At 49.2% G+C, this 14,906-nt stretch overlaps 2 protein-coding genes across 11 annotated transcripts in view; one reads left to right on the forward strand and one right to left on the reverse strand.

The window, feature by feature from the left end:
* The window catches only part of ZRANB1 (zinc finger RANBP2-type containing 1), a 75,262-nt gene extending 69,678 nt beyond the window's left edge, over positions 1 to 5,584 (forward strand). For 2 of the 4 annotated variants that reach the window (XM_061403831.1, XM_061403832.1), the window contains 3 exons: positions 735 to 864; positions 970 to 1,199; positions 2,359 to 5,584. In XM_061403831.1, coding sequence (XP_061259815.1) covers positions 735 to 864; positions 970 to 1,199; positions 2,359 to 2,577 — 579 coding nt within the window. In that variant the 3' untranslated portion in view covers positions 2,578 to 5,584. Of the gene's footprint in view, positions 1 to 734; positions 865 to 969; positions 1,200 to 2,358 lie in introns of those variants that run through there. The other 2 variants (XM_061403833.1, XM_061403834.1) reach the window with 2 other exon arrangements.
* Positions 5,585 to 5,818: 234 nt separating this feature from the next.
* CTBP2 (C-terminal binding protein 2) overlaps positions 5,819 to 14,906 on the reverse strand; it is a 168,284-nt gene continuing 159,196 nt past the window's right edge. For 6 of the 7 annotated variants that reach the window (XM_061403824.1, XM_061403830.1, XM_061403829.1 and 3 more), the window contains 6 exons: positions 13,747 to 13,953; positions 10,190 to 10,404; positions 9,913 to 10,043; positions 9,253 to 9,380; positions 8,617 to 8,734; positions 5,819 to 7,216 (listed from right to left, as the gene is read on the reverse strand). In XM_061403824.1, coding sequence (XP_061259808.1) covers positions 7,036 to 7,216; positions 8,617 to 8,734; positions 9,253 to 9,380; positions 9,913 to 10,043; positions 10,190 to 10,404; positions 13,747 to 13,953 — 980 coding nt within the window. In that variant the 3' untranslated portion in view covers positions 5,819 to 7,035. The remainder of the gene's footprint in view (positions 7,217 to 8,616; positions 8,735 to 9,252; positions 9,381 to 9,912; positions 10,044 to 10,189; positions 10,405 to 13,746; positions 13,954 to 14,906) is intronic. The other variant, XM_061403823.1, reaches the window with a different exon arrangement.

The raw sequence follows: 14,906 nt of genomic DNA on the forward strand, positions 1-14,906 counted from the left end.
CTCCAGTATTCTGGCCTGGAGAATTCCATGGACTATACAGTCCGTGGGGTCACAAAGAGTCGGACAGGACTGAGCAACTTTCACTTCATTAATATACTGAACTGTAAAATTCATGTATATGCACAACAAATCACTTCTTTTCTCTGCAGAAATCACCATAATTCCTTAGTACAACATGAGGGAAGTCCCTTCTGTCATTGGGCCATTTGGGCGGGGTTCGCCCTTTGGGCGGGGTGTGTGTCTGAGACACGCACCTGCTGTAAAGCTGCTGTCAGAGTCGTTGCTGAGGGAAGGCGGCCAGTCGAGTGTTTCTGTGTTAGGTGATGTGGCCATTTGCAAGCTGTTTGTATCCCTGTGGGACAGTAGGGCTCCTCTCTCCACTTCGGGGGGACCCTGTTGTAGTTCACGAGGAAACTGACCAGAAGGCAGTTATGTGAATAAGACTCCTTTGTTGTCTGAATCTCTTATTCCTCAGATCAGTATTTAACCAGATCTGTTTAGTTCTTGAGTTTGGATAGCGAAGGATATCTGTGTATAAGCTTTGCAGATGTCTTTTATTGGACTTTGCTACTTGAGGAATCATTCTTAGCTTGACAGTAGTAGTGCCATACTTTTTTTTAATGAATGGAGATAGTGTGCTGAAGGAGGGCAGCGTTTTGTTATACATGTCAGTTTTCCAGGGTGGTAGTGGATGTTTTAAAGAGAAATTCTTTCTTTTGTTTTGTTCTGTACAGCCTGGAGCAAGTTTGGAGCAGACTCACATTTTTGTACTTGCACATATTCTTAGACGACCAATTATAGTTTATGGAGTAAAATATTATAAAAGTTTTCGGGGAGAAACTTTAGGATATACTCGGTTTCAAGGTAAACCATTATCATTAGTATTTTGGAACTTTCTTGTTTATTATTTTAAGGCACATTGCAGTCACATCCTGAAAATCCCATTGTGATTTTCTTCCCTCTTTCCAGGTGTATATTTGCCTTTGTTGTGGGAACAGAGTTTTTGTTGGAAAAGTCCGATTGCTCTGGGCTATACAAGGGGCCACTTCTCTGCTTTGGTTGCCATGGAAAATGATGGCTATGGTAACCGAGGTGCTGGTGCTAACCTGAACACCGATGACGATGTCACCATCACGTTTCTGCCTCTGGTTGACAGTGAGAGGAAGTTACTCCACGTGCACTTTCTTTCTGCTCAGGAGGTAAGACGCCTGTCTCTCACTTTAACTCCTCAAAGTAGCAGCGCTGGGCCAGAACCTGGCCTTGGGTGTCTCTGGGGTGTGCTGTTATCTGCACTACCACTTACAGTTTTGAGTTTAGTCATAGTAATTGTCACTTTCTATAAATCCTAGTCAGACAGACTGAAGTTTACCTTCTCAGAACAGCTGTGTAGGAGGTGTTGTGTGGAGATAAAGCGGTGAAGATGGAAGTCCATGCCCTCAGGTAGTGATGAGTGCTGAGGAGAAGTAAAAAGATGGGGTGAGGGGGAAAGGGAGGGATGGGGTGCAGGGTGTCGGTGGCTGAACTGGGGGCGGTAAGGTAAGGTGTCACTGAGGAGGTGGCGCTTGAATTGAGACTTCAAGAGGAAGGAGTCTTGCAGGAACTGGGGGAGGAGAGTTGTAGCAGAGGGAATTGGAAGGCTGGTGTGGCTTGTGGGGACTGGGCAAGGGGGAGAGGAGGCTGAGGCTGCGGGGTGGCCATCAGCAGTCTTTTAAATTTTTCTGACTTTTACTGTGGGTGAGCTAGGGAGCCAGCAGCCAGTTTGCATAGAAGAGGCGCACTGGCCGCTCAGGTGAGACTAGGTACCTGGGCAGTGGTGGGAGCAGCAGGTAGGAGCTCCCTGTAGCTGCAGGGAAGTGATGAGAAGGTGTGAAAGAATACTCGCAGAAAACCCATATTCTTATAAAAAGTATTGGTCTTTTATTTAATATAGTAATAATTATAAAACTTTTATAAGCATAACATTAAGAAAAAAATTCATAGATAATTTTTGTAACTTCACCCTGTACATAGCTTTCTGAGCAAACTTACCTTGTTCTTTTTGAAGCTGCAACTTTTCTTTCTAGTCTTTTCTTTGCCAGAATCAATGTATTGGAGAACACTTCCTTTTTGCCATTATATCAAACAAATGAACTTATCATTAGGCCGTTCTTCCCTCTAGGTTTGTCTGTGAATTTTCAAGTTGACATTTTACCCATAGGGTTTTAAACATAAAATTGATGAGAGTAGAACCTAGGTTGAAACACTTCGTTGCTCTGGCCCTTCCGTTAATCATACCAGCTGTAGGTCTCTATGAAATTTTTCCTGTCATATCTCTGATCTGTCATATTATTTTTCCTTTTCTTCACATTCCTCTAAAAGCTAGGTAATGAGGAACAGCAAGAAAAACTGCTCAGGGAGTGGCTGGACTGCTGCGTGACTGAGGGAGGCGTTCTCGTGGCCATGCAGAAGAGCTCTCGGCGGCGAAATCACCCCCTGGTCACGCAAATGGTAGAAAAATGGCTTGACCGCTACCGACAGATCCGGCCTTGTACATCCCTATCTGATGGAGAGGAAGACGAAGATGATGAAGATGAATGAAAAAAAAAATCCAAGAACAGAAGACCAAGGTATCAGCTCTGTGCGGGACCCCACATGAGTGTGTTGCTCCAAGCAGAGCACACGGCATGGAATGAAGCGAACCTGGCAGGTTCTGCTTGGAAGGGTTTTTTCTGATCCATACCCAACAGAGACGATGTGTCTGCTGCATGAGGAGACAGAACTTTGGACTACAGTTTGTAAAAAAGAAACAAAAAACTAATTTTATTAAGACAGAACTTTTTTCCTTTCAGATTGTAAATCTGTCTATAAATGTAACGCATGTGGTTGTGTAAGAAGTTGTGTAATAGGAAAAGTTGTACCAGCATCTTCATATTATTGAGAAGTTTTTCCAGCATGGGCACCTCCAAAAGCACATGGCAGGTCACTCTTTGTTCCTTTGAGATAATTCTTTTTAAAGTAGAACCTGGCATTCTACTTCCATCTGAAAAGATCCATTTTACATTCTGTCTCACTAGAGCTCGGTAGAGATTTGGAAACTTTGTACAAATTATCCATAGCAAAACATAAAAATAAAAACAAGCTTTTATTTTTTATTAGTAATTTAGTTCCTGTTGTGCCCAATAAAATCAAATCTTTAAGGAACAAACTGTAAGAAAAGTCAGAATTTTTTATTGAGTGAACTTCATGTAGACATCGTTCCCTTGTTTTGAAAAGGGTTTTGGTTTCTCTTATTTTGTCTTTTTCAGTTTCTGATAAGCCGCCTTTTGGTATTTAGGTATTTATTTGTTTGGAAGAGTGCTCTTAAACTGAGGCTTCCTCCACCAGACTCTGGGCAGCAGTCTCCTTGTGAGTAGTTACCCCATGGATATACATTAGGGCAGTGGTTGGGGAGCCAGCCCACTTGAACTGAATGAATTATGTGAAGTCTGCTCACTTGCCTCTGTGGACATTAGACTCCCAGGTTGTCGTGCAGAGGGTCTTTGGATTCTTTATCATCAACTCTGCTTTAAGCAAATTGTGTTAGAAAGGCATGCCTTTGCTTGGGCTAATTGCGAATTTCCGTTCAGAATAGAATAAAGATTTTAAGAATGCAGTAAGGTGGTTTAAATGCATTGTATAATGAATTTCTCAGTGAGTAGTCTGAGAATTTTTGCATGTTGGTTAATTGTGGCCATTCTTATTTAAAGTTATAACTATAATCTTAGGTAGAAAAACTTTCTGTAAAAGTATTATTTGACCACTTCAGGTATACATTCAATACTGGGTAAAAATTTCAGACCTATCTCAGGAACACAAAAAGACTTAGTGTCCTGATAAGCACTTTGTAGACTATTGATGTGGCAAGGAATTTCAAACACACATACACACTCTTTCCCTTTGATAAAAAGGCTGTGAAAACCTTTTAATATTTGCTTCTTGTTTTCTTCTAAGTTCTATTTAGATGGTATTGAAATGTACACAACCTCAGATTTGATGCTGAAATACTAAAAATAGTAAAATACCTGTGAGATGTCATCTCTTTAGTTCTTTCTTCCCTCCCTGAAAGGTGTTTCCAGGATGAAAGATCGCTGCTGCTGCATGCTAAAACTTGCAGGAAGAATATTTGCAATTGGATCCCATATAAATGAATTTTGATATAATATTGGTATGTTACTGTTTCAAGGGGCTGATGTTTTCTTACAAAATTGATCCTCTGGTTTGCTTTCGTTTTGGACAGTAATTAAGGATTTAGAAGGCTGCCATTCTGACTACTTAGCATAGCATCCCTATGAACTTTTCTTCATATATAGGAAGAATTCTTTAGTGGCCAGACAACCCATTCTAGTTGCGGTTAAGCCAGTTGAAGAAGACAGAGGAAAGGTTTGAGGGAGAAGCATCTGGTGGCTAGGGTCTCCAGGATAGTCAGTGCTGTTCGGGAAGCCGCAGCTCGGTCTTCGGCCTCCACGTGCTGTGTCTGCTGAGTGATGTGTCCCCTGAGGTGCCTCTATTTGTAGATCAGTGACCCTGGCCACATCTAGCTTAACAGGTACAGCATTCTTCCCTGTGGGAAAGAACTATATATGTGTGTGTGTGTGTGTGTGTGTGTGTGTGTGTGTATATATATATATATATATATATATATACGCTCCAGTTCTTAGGCTTCAGACTTGGCGGAGCTTTAAATGGTTTTCACAGCAGATTGGCTGGTAAAGGCTAACATTTTGGTGAGTCAATGCTATGTTAAGCTCTTGAACTATCAAACAGCCATAACTATCATCCCAAGACAGAATTTGCAGTCCTTTCTCAGATTCCATGTGGCGGGGTGACAGATAACTCAGTGTCTTTTGGTTGACTCTGGACGGTAATACCTGAACTGTATGGACTTGACTTTACGGTTCCTCTTGGGAGAATACAGCGTGGTGGTTTCTGTTCAAATTAAAAGACAGGATGTGGGCCTGCCTGCCTTTTCATGTCTTTGGCTCTTAGGCTCATCCTGTGACAGACGAGTCTGTGTTAAGGGGATACTGCTGCGCATGGGCGGGTGGGGCCTCCTTGGTGTGCAGATGTCATCCCTGCACTGATTACGCTTGACATGTGGTTATGAAGATGACAGCGAACCGCCGCTCCGCTCCCCGGAGTGGTGATACAGGTCAGTAACCATGCGCTCCACCTCGATCCATGTCAGGTGGCTTTAATGTAATTTTTCACGGGAAAGTTGGGATAGGACCACCACCTTAAAATGAGTGAGGAGGTTGATGTTTTCAGTTGCCATGACTTTTTTTTAAATGGAAAGAGGCGGGGCAGTTGTAAAGGTGTTTGATATCTGGACTTGTTGGACTTAACCAGCATTTACAGAAGGGATTTAATGCTATTTAAGAAAGGAAGACTTATTAAATCAACTGAAAGTTCTTCACACATGGAAATGACTGATGTTAATTATTTTGCAACATTTCTTTGTAAATATCATTTACAAACAATTTTTTGAGATTCACCTCCCTTTCCTGCATTAATGCTTGGGTCAGGTAATTTTACTTTTGGGTAAATTAAAATCAAAACTAAAACTTGACCAATTTTGTTTCTTGAATTAACTTAGTTCTAATCCACCCATTTCATCTTAAGAATGGATATACGTGAAGTTTTGGTTTATCACATGAAGTAATTATCAGCATTCTTGAGTCTGGTTATGAAATAGGAAAGTATTGTTAATCTTTGAACCTGGGAACAACAAGAGTTGGGAAAGAAATGGGCTAATTGAGTTAACATCTCGAGAGAACTTTTACATTAGTGAGATGTACTTGAATTTCAAAGCTTAACAGAAATTTTTATTACTTTTTATTGAAAACTGCACTGAACGCTAAATGTCCACCTTTACAATAAACAAATACAGTAACGGTAACTCACACTAAAACAAAACATATTTCTGATAGCCATTATTTTTCTGTTTGGGACAGTTTTAAAGGTTTTTTTTTTTCTTTTTGTCACAAAAACAGGAATGTACCTATACAAAGGCTCAAAATAGGCCATCTTTTAAACAAAAAGGCGATGATTCACAAAAGACTATGAATATAACATGTAACTAGCTGATACAAATCTAATAGGATTTGTTAAAATCAGTCACATCTAATAACACACCTGAAGTGTTCTTGTATAAAATATCACGTGAAGAAAAGAAGACTTTATCAATGTCTAAAAAAGTGGGTTTGTTCATAGACAATCTGACAAGTTACCATAAAAAGTGTTTCCTGAGACATAAGGAAATGCAACATTATTCTTCTTGAACCCTTTCAGTTCAAGACTTTCCACTCAATAAAATAGCTGAGGATCTGAAACTGAGAAAATATATTTGAGTACAAACAGCTTGTGAAACTTAATACTTTTTTCTTTTTTTGCATCATCAGAGGGTTTTACTGAACTCACAACCAACTTGCCCGCTCAGTACGCAGTTCAGATGGGAGAGAATTCTCTGTACAGGAGCTTGTACTGTCTTCAATCCCGTGTTCGCGGTGTCTAACACAGGCAGACAGCTTTCTCCCCATTTTGTAGTAATTTAATCTTCCTATTAGCAAAAGAGGTAACCAGCCCCGTGGACCGAAGGGACTAGAGTCATAGGGTGGGGATTTCCTCTTAATATTTTATTTTGATGTTTGGAACTCTTGATGCAACATTCTAGAGCAAGGTGTTCAGGACCTCCTGTGCCCAAGGGACTGATAAAGGAAAAAGATCTATTTATTCTTTGTGATTTGATGCACAGATGAAAAACTTAACACACAATAACAGAAGTTGGTCGTTAATAAATCACGTCCTAGTCTCTTTCAGCGCTTCCGCAAGCAGACGACAACATCTTCAGTTTTCCCACGTCTCGGCTTCTAGCTCTTCTGTAGCTGTAACACTGCAACGTCAATGATGCATATGTCCAGAATCAGTTAAAAAGACTGTCAAATTCCTTTTCTCTTAGTTCATTTTTCACTGTCTCTTGGTCCCAGGTGTATCTGAATGATTACCTTTCATCACTCGCTGCTATTGCTCGTTGGGGTGCTCTCGATTGTCCCCGTGTTTCGTGGGCTGGTTGGGAGAGGGAGCTTGGGAGGGATGTGCCACCGTGGGGAGGTTGTGGGTCACCGGGATGCCTCCGGGGATGATCCCTTCCATGGCAGCAGGAAGTCCTCCCGGAGCCACGCCCACGATGCCTGGCGGGTATCTGAGGCGCACACAAGAGAAAGGGCTGGTTAAGTTCAGGGTCAGGAAGTTGCCAACCTCTTGGCTCTGCCTTTTTTATGGAATGTATATAATAATAATTTCCTACCTGCAAAGCAAGGAGGAATACACACAGGAAATTTAAACACTGACATCTAATTCATAAACAATAAAGCACTAATTTTGTAGCTTTTAGACGACGGTGAATAACCCATACTAACTGTGTTTGGGGAAACTGTGTTGCACTGGGTAAACATTTCTGTACGAAACAGACTCAAGTTCTCCGGGTCTTCTATTGTCAATGGATTTAATGATTTCCTAACAGCATAGGCTTCCCTTGTGGCTCAGCTGGTAGAGGATCTGCCTGCAGTGCAAGAGACCTGGGTTCGATCCCTGAGTTGGGAAGATCCCCCAGAGAAGGGAAAGGCCACTCACTCCAGTATTCTGGCCTGGGTCGCAAAGAGTCAGACACGACTGAGTGACTTGCACTTCACTAATAGCCTGAAGTGCGCTTACTAAGGTGTGACGTCCTACACTGGTTGGTTATGTGCTCCTGTAACAGATGCGGAAGGGCAGCAGGGCCGATGGTGAGCTGGCGATGGGCTGGAGGCCTGGCCCCCTGAAGATACCTGGAGGGCAGCTGCACACGGGTTCGTCTTACACTGCAGGCACAGGGATGGCTGTGTGTGTACGCAGTGCACAAATGTGACTCGGTACATGCACATTTTTTGAGGACAGAACGTACTTATGAGGCAGGGGCTTTAGAATTCATCTGAGTTACCCAGCCCTTCACAGTTGTGGTAAAGGGGATGGTGTTCCCCTCTGGAAGCTATGCTACTCTGCATCCTGTAGCCTGTGACAGTGAGGCTGGTCAGGGACCACGCAAGGGGACTCTTGCCAGACAGGATCCCTGTGAGCTGCAAGCCCTTCCAGCACAAGCAATTTTCCTAGGGGCCAAGGAGCCTTGCTGTGTCTAGACGAATAATTAGGATGTGACTCTTAAAGGGTACAGGGGAATCCAACCTGGGGCTGGGCTCAAGTGTGGCTTGAAAATGCTTATGGGGATAAAACACAAGCGGAACTTGAATAGAACCTGTGAAATGAAAATAAAGCCATGGGACCTGGGAAGAAATAACTTAGCTCTGCTTGCCCAGAGCAGGAGCTTTCATGTACAGGTCCTGTTACACACACTAAATATTTAATCACATCCTGGCACAGTGGTTCAAAGTCTGTATCCTTTAAAATAGAAATTTCAATTCTCAGCCCTGCCCCAAAACTTAAAATTTGCTCCACCGAAACCAGGGATGAGGGGACGGGACTGGATTTCCCGCCAGTGCTCCCGTTGGCTTTATGCCCCCCACCCCCACCCCTGGGGAGCAGGGCCCTGGCCATTCCTCTCCTCACCTGTATGTGGCACCATTGAGCTCTGGATGAATTGCTTGCTGATCTATTACTGACCAGGGAGCTGTTGTGACAAAGAATTCCTTGTTCACACAGTTTCTTAAGCTCTCTGGGATGCGACCTGGAATAAGACGGTTGAAATTAATCATACAATGAAGTTAAACATTATACTTGGCTGTTTTGGGGGAACACCTACCACGCTAGTCTCTTTACTTCTGCACCATTTTAAAAGTCTTGGTTATAATACTGTGTATGTTTTGGTATTTTAGCCACAAGGCATGTGGGAATCTTCGCTCCCGACCAGGGATCAAACCTGCACACCCTGCGCTGGAAGGGAGAGTCCCAACCACTAAGCCTCCAGGGAAGCTTCCCCAAGTCTCCTACTTGTTAATAGGAAGGGCTGGCTCATAATTTCCCAGCATACGACCTGTTCCAGGTCTGAGCCACATGGGTCCCTCAGCCTAACAGAAGGGCAGCTCCCCCTCCAGGTCCGCAAAACTTCACGTTGGGTAATACAAAAGGGGATTGGTTTCCTCTGAAAGAAGCACGGCCCAATTAGCACATTTCTTCGACTTGACCCCTAAAAGCAATTCCTGCCCACGGCAAGCCCTCTCACCCTGACATCTGCGGCCTGCTCACCTGTGATGGCCCGGCGGATCTCGGTGGCGGCCGCCTCCCGCATCTCCAGTGAGGCTTGCTCACTGTACCAGGCTGTGTGGGGAGTACAGATGAGATTCGGTGCATCTTTCAAGGGACCCTGAGCAAAGCTGGGTGAATGTACAAAAACATAGGAAATGAGACGAGTGCACATCACTCCCTGTCTGACTGGTCAAACGGGAGCTCTTGGCCATGTGGGATGTTAGCTGACGCAGATAAAACAGGGATTCTGCAGGGTGTGTTCTACGGGGTTGGGACTTTCAGAACCCACTCATACAACTGCTCTGTAATGACAATGTCAGGAGTACTCAGGAAGAGGAAACAGTTCTCTGGAGGACTGACTGGCCTGCCTCTCACTGGGATGGTCGGGCTGTGGACACAGCCTGCTCTCCCTATTTTTCTGCCGGCCCCCTTTCTGGTGATCTTTGGGGGAACTTCTAGCCCTTTTACCCTTTGTGAGAATACAGTACAGCCCTTAGAATGGAGTCCTTTAGCCTCTGGTTAAAGCCTCCTCCCCAGGACCTGTCTGGGCAGCTGCCCCAAGTTCACAGCGAGGAGTTGGGTGAGGACCTGGGTCCTACAAGTCCCTGTGTGAGTCCTGAGCTCCAGCTGCAAACATCTCCACAGTCTCCCCAAACCAACCTGAAAGGCTCCGACTCGTGCACGTCAAGGGCCGCCCCTCGTATCCTGCCTTCTTTGAGGGCTTGGGCTAAGGCTTTCTCATCCACCAGTCCGCCGCGGGCTGCGTTCACTAGGAAGGCGCCTTGCCTCATCTGGGGGGGTGAGGGGGGCAGGGTGGGAGAGAAGCTGGTGAGCAGATGCTGCCCCCTCGGGAGGTTTCAGGAGGGAAGTGGGGCTGCAGGAGTTTCCCGTTTCCCCTTCATTTGGAGAGAAGTTCTCCAGTGTCGTTTCCATTTACCTGCTTTATAGTGAAGTCATTGATGAGGTGGTGGTTATGCTCGTTGAGATTGCAGTGCAGGGAGACGCAGTCGCTCTGGTACAGTAAGTCCTGCAGGGTATAGACCCTCTGCACGCCCAGGGACCGCTCCGTCCCATCCTGCAAGTAGGGGTCATAAAATAGGACGCTGAATCCAAAGGCCTTGGCTCGAACGGCAACCGCCTGCCCCGTGCGACCTGTGCGGAAAGAGAGCGTCCCGGTGAGTGAGGCCGGCCCCTCCTGCCGCTCCTTGTCACCAGGCTGGGTGGCCTTGCGGGGTGTGCCCCACCTCTGCTGCCTGCATTATTTCTGGGACTGGGAAGCTGGGCTGGCCGTGCCTGCTGGCAGTTGGAGCCAAGCAGTGGTGGCTGCTGAAGGACCTGAACACCCAAGGTTTGGCAATGCCACGCCAGCACTTCTTCCTTCCTGGGTCACTTGGGCAGAAGCCAGGCCAGCTCCCTGGGTGAGCAATGCAATGCTGATCAAGTGTACTTACTATCAGATGTTGCTTTTTTTCAAAACAGTCATTGTTATGCACATTTTCAAACATAACCAGAGAGAACAATCCAGTGGCCTCCACGTGTCTGTCTCCTGCCTCCCAACCACCAGCATTCTCTCCCTCCATATTTATCTTTCCCCTCCTTGTTTGCTTACACAGCAGCCTTCTTAAGCTGAGCTTCATCTCGTTATTGCTCTCAGTGTTGAACCAGGACTGTTCTCTTATGTAATTACCACCAGGTTTGTTTGCTCATGAAGGGGGTAAACTGATCACTGCACTCTGGCCTGAGTGCTCATTGCCATGGGGAACCGGTCTGGTGGGGCTCTGAGCTTGTGTGGAGTGTGGACTGGGCCCACAAGTCACCTAACAGGATGCAAAGGCTTCCCTGACTCCCACTGACCCCCAGGGGTGGAGCACTTTACTTTCCAAAGCAGTTTTCAGCTGGAACACAAAATGGTGTGAATGATGTTTGAAGGGGCCAATTCGGGGACAGCACAGAATAAATCCTGGTGGGAAGACCACTGCTCCACTGTGCAGGAGGGGAAAGGAACAGGAAGCCCACCGGAGGGCAGGGGGTGGCGGACCGGCTCCCCCTCCAGCGGAACCGGCATCTCAACAGGCAGCACTGGTAACAGCGGCTGTGCTTTGGAGGCGAAGGTTTCAGAAGGCCCTTCGGAAGGGACAGCTGCAGGGGTCACCAGGATACTCCTCATGCCAGCCGTCCCCAGGGTCACCACTCACACAGTGAAGCAGGAACTACAGCCACACATGGCAGAAGAGCTGCCATGACAGATGGGCTGGAACAAGGGCGACCGAAAGACCCTCCTCTAATGAACCTGAGATGTGGGACACGGCCCCGCCACGCGGCTGCTGGGAGCTCACAGCCAATACCAGAACACCCCCAACTCTGCTTCGTGGGTCCTCAGCACCACCCCCACTGCCCCGTGTCCTGACGCTTTAAGGGGAGACGGGGTCTGGGTGGCGGCTCCAGGGGCTGAGGGTCACGGCCAGTTTCAACGTCATGTCTCACGGCTCTGCGGCTCGCAAATTCACAGACCCTCATCTTTCCACCATGGGGCTTTCCTGACTAAACTGTACAATACCTGATGCTGAATTCTCTTACTGACTTGGTCAAAACCCAGTCTGGCCTTGGTGTGTGTACACACTGTCCCCGATGGCAGGCTTTCCCTTCATATTTTCAAGCTTGTTCGCAACTTGGAGGTCAAACCCAGTGTCGGAGATCCCAACTGTCCTGGCGCGTGCGTGTGTGGTGTGGTGTGTGAGTTGTGTTGTGTACACACGCTGTCACTGACGGCAGGCTTTCCCTCCAGACTTTCATGCTCGTCCCCAACCTGGAGGCTGGCCTTGATCACTGCCTTTGGGCCAGTGCGGGCCGGGGTCAAGCTCGGGATGGCCCGTCCAGGGCCCCACGTGATGGCATGAACTGGGTTTGGCGGCACCCGCTCCACACTCGGGGGCCCGCTGCCGCAGCTAGGCAGAATCTTAGGCAAGTGGGTGCTTCCAGCCCTGGATGGCGGGCAGCAGGGGGCGAGGCTGCCCACGACCGAGCCCCCTCCTGTCTCGGATCCGCCTGCAGTTCTGGGAAGCTAGAGAGAGACCAGCAGAGGCAGCAGGGAGAAACGGTGTATGGGGCGCTGTGACCGGGGTGGGGGTGGGGGTGGGGGGCTTGGATTACAGCCTGCAGCAGGTGGGCTGGCATCACGGGACTGGCTTTCAGAAGGCGGATGGGGAAGGATACAGTGCGAGAAATGACCCCTCTAAGAACCTGCTGTGATGCCTGGAGTCAGAAGCCATGGAAACGAGTGTTCTTCCATGTGGCCAGGCCACACGCATGGCAAGGGTCTTAATGGTGGCCAGAGCCCACCGGGGGCAAGAACGCATGATGGTCTAAGAACCAGTTCCAAGGCCCACCTCCTAGAGCAGCAGGAAGCCCTTCAGCACCAGCAGAGGGTGCTACGGCTCGGCACCAGCGTTTCTTAGTCCTTTTCCACCTTCCACTCAAGAAAAAACAAAGCTGGACTCTTGTAACAAGTTTACCTCCGCGAGTGTGATCACCCGACACCTGGGCTCTTAGACTCAAGACTCAGGTGCGGGAAAGATGTGCGTTCCTGGAAGACGCTCCCTCTACCTGTTGAAGGTGGCACCATGGCCATCCCAGGGGTCCTGTTATTCAGAGACAGAGCTCCAAGCTCAGGGCTGAGGGACAGCTTGGGGGAACCTTCTGGAAGCCAAACCCTGCAGACAGCACCGACCCCACGGGATTCTCATGCCTTCTTTGAGTTCTAAGGGGCAGCTGCTGTGTATCACTCATCCCCAGTGTACAGACGGGGGAGACTGAGGCAGAGAGAGGTCCAGTCCTGGAAGGTCCTTGAGGTAGAGTTCTTGACCTTTCCTCAAGGTCACAGAACTGGAAGGAGCAGGACTGACATGCAGCAGCCAGCAAGAGCCCCCTCCTGTTTGACTCGGGTCCCTGTGTTGCCTACAGCCTGGCAGTCCTGCTGCTCTCCACCCAGTGTGGCCCCCCACCAGCTCCCCACAGGGCTAACCCGCCCCAGGCCCGCCCAGAGCAGCCAGCTGGGTCTCATGTTTCCCCTGGTGAGTTTTCCAAGCTGATGATCTGACCGTCTGGCTCGAAATCCTTCAGAAACACCCACCCCTGCCTGGCACCTTCGGGTGCTCAGCCCGGCCTGCTGCCCAGGTTTCCACCCGGGCACCAGCTGCCAAGCACGCCACTGCCCTTCACCCTCTGCCCCTGGGGGCGGTCAGGGAGCACGGTCCCTCCCTGGGGATGCTCTCCTGCCGCCTCCTCCCTTCCCCACACCCATCAGGCGGTGTCTTCCAGAAGCAATCCCCATCTTCCCTGGGGGTCAGCTCCCTAGCCAGCTTTGACCTCTGACCTCCCAAGCCACGCAACCATAGCCCTCCTCTGGGCCCAAGAGGGCCTCCTACAGCTGCAGTGAAGCCTCCCCGAGGGTCCCTGCGGCAGCCCCTCCCCGGGCGGTGGGCGGGGCGCACTTACCGAAGCCAATGAGGCCCAGTGTCTCCCCGCGGATGCGGGCGGCCCCCGAGGCGACCTCCCGGATCTGCTCAACGCTCTGCACCCTTGTGCCTTCCCGCAGCGCCTGGTACAGCCAGGTGTTCCGCCGGTACAGGTTAAGGATGTGGCAGATGGTTGAGTCCGCCGTCTCCTCCACCGCCGCGGACGGGATGTTGCACACGGCGATCCCTGGGAAAGACAGGCCAGGCGCGGGGATCAGAGCCCCGCGTTCCGTGGGGAAGCGCCAGGGCTTCCAGGCCACCCAGGGCGGCAGCGTTGGCCGGTGCAAGCCACTCGGTGCGCGTGTCATCCTTGTGGGTCAGGGTCTCTGTGGCCTGGGGGCCTCCAGCCCCACGGCCATCCCAGGAGGATTGCTGTCCAGGGCTTGGCTCACCACCCCTCAGCCCCTCACTGACCCCACGTCCCCCCCCACCCCGTGCTTCTAGACCTACATCTCTGCGAAGTGAGCAGCGAGCCAGCTCTGACCACCACCCTCGTCCAGTGGCAGGAAGGCAGCGAGCAGGCCCCGCCCCTGAAGGGCCTCGGGGCCTGGAGACCCAGAGGTTCCTTGCCACGCATGAACTCCTGGATCCTGCTCTCGAGGTGGGGCTGGGGTATGGAGACTGGCCTTTTGTTGAAAATTGTATTCTAAGAGTCTAAAGTCATGAATGTGTTATTGCTTTTTTTTTTAAAAAAGGCAAGACAGAATTAGAAACAAACACCTTCAAGGCTCGCGGGCTGAGACAGGATGCATCTGTCGTCCAGTCTCACCTTTGTCCCGCGGACCCCAACCCCTCTCCCGCTCGGGCAGAAAGAAGATCGAGCGACAGGTGCCCACCCAGCTTTTGCAAAGCATTGCAGGGCTGAGAGCAGCTGCGGAAGACTGAGCCCTCGGGGTCTGCATGAGGAGCAGAGACGAAGGCCAGTCTGCCAGCACCGGGAGGCCTTCGGGGAGTCCTGCCCCAGGTTTCACGTGGGAAGGGCCTGGGCACTGACTCTCCTCACTGGCCGGGGGAGGAGAGTATTTGTCAGACCGGGGAGGGACAGCTCCTCCAGCTGCCCAGCAGGCCTGCAACGACCCCCCCCCACCTGCCCTGCCCCAACAAAGGCCTGAGGCGGCCTCTCAAGCAGCTTTCCAGGAG

The sequence above is a fragment of the Bos javanicus genome, chromosome 26 (genome assembly GCF_032452875.1).
Source record: "Bos javanicus breed banteng chromosome 26, ARS-OSU_banteng_1.0, whole genome shotgun sequence".
Lineage (NCBI taxonomy): Eukaryota > Metazoa > Chordata > Mammalia > Artiodactyla > Bovidae > Bos > Bos javanicus.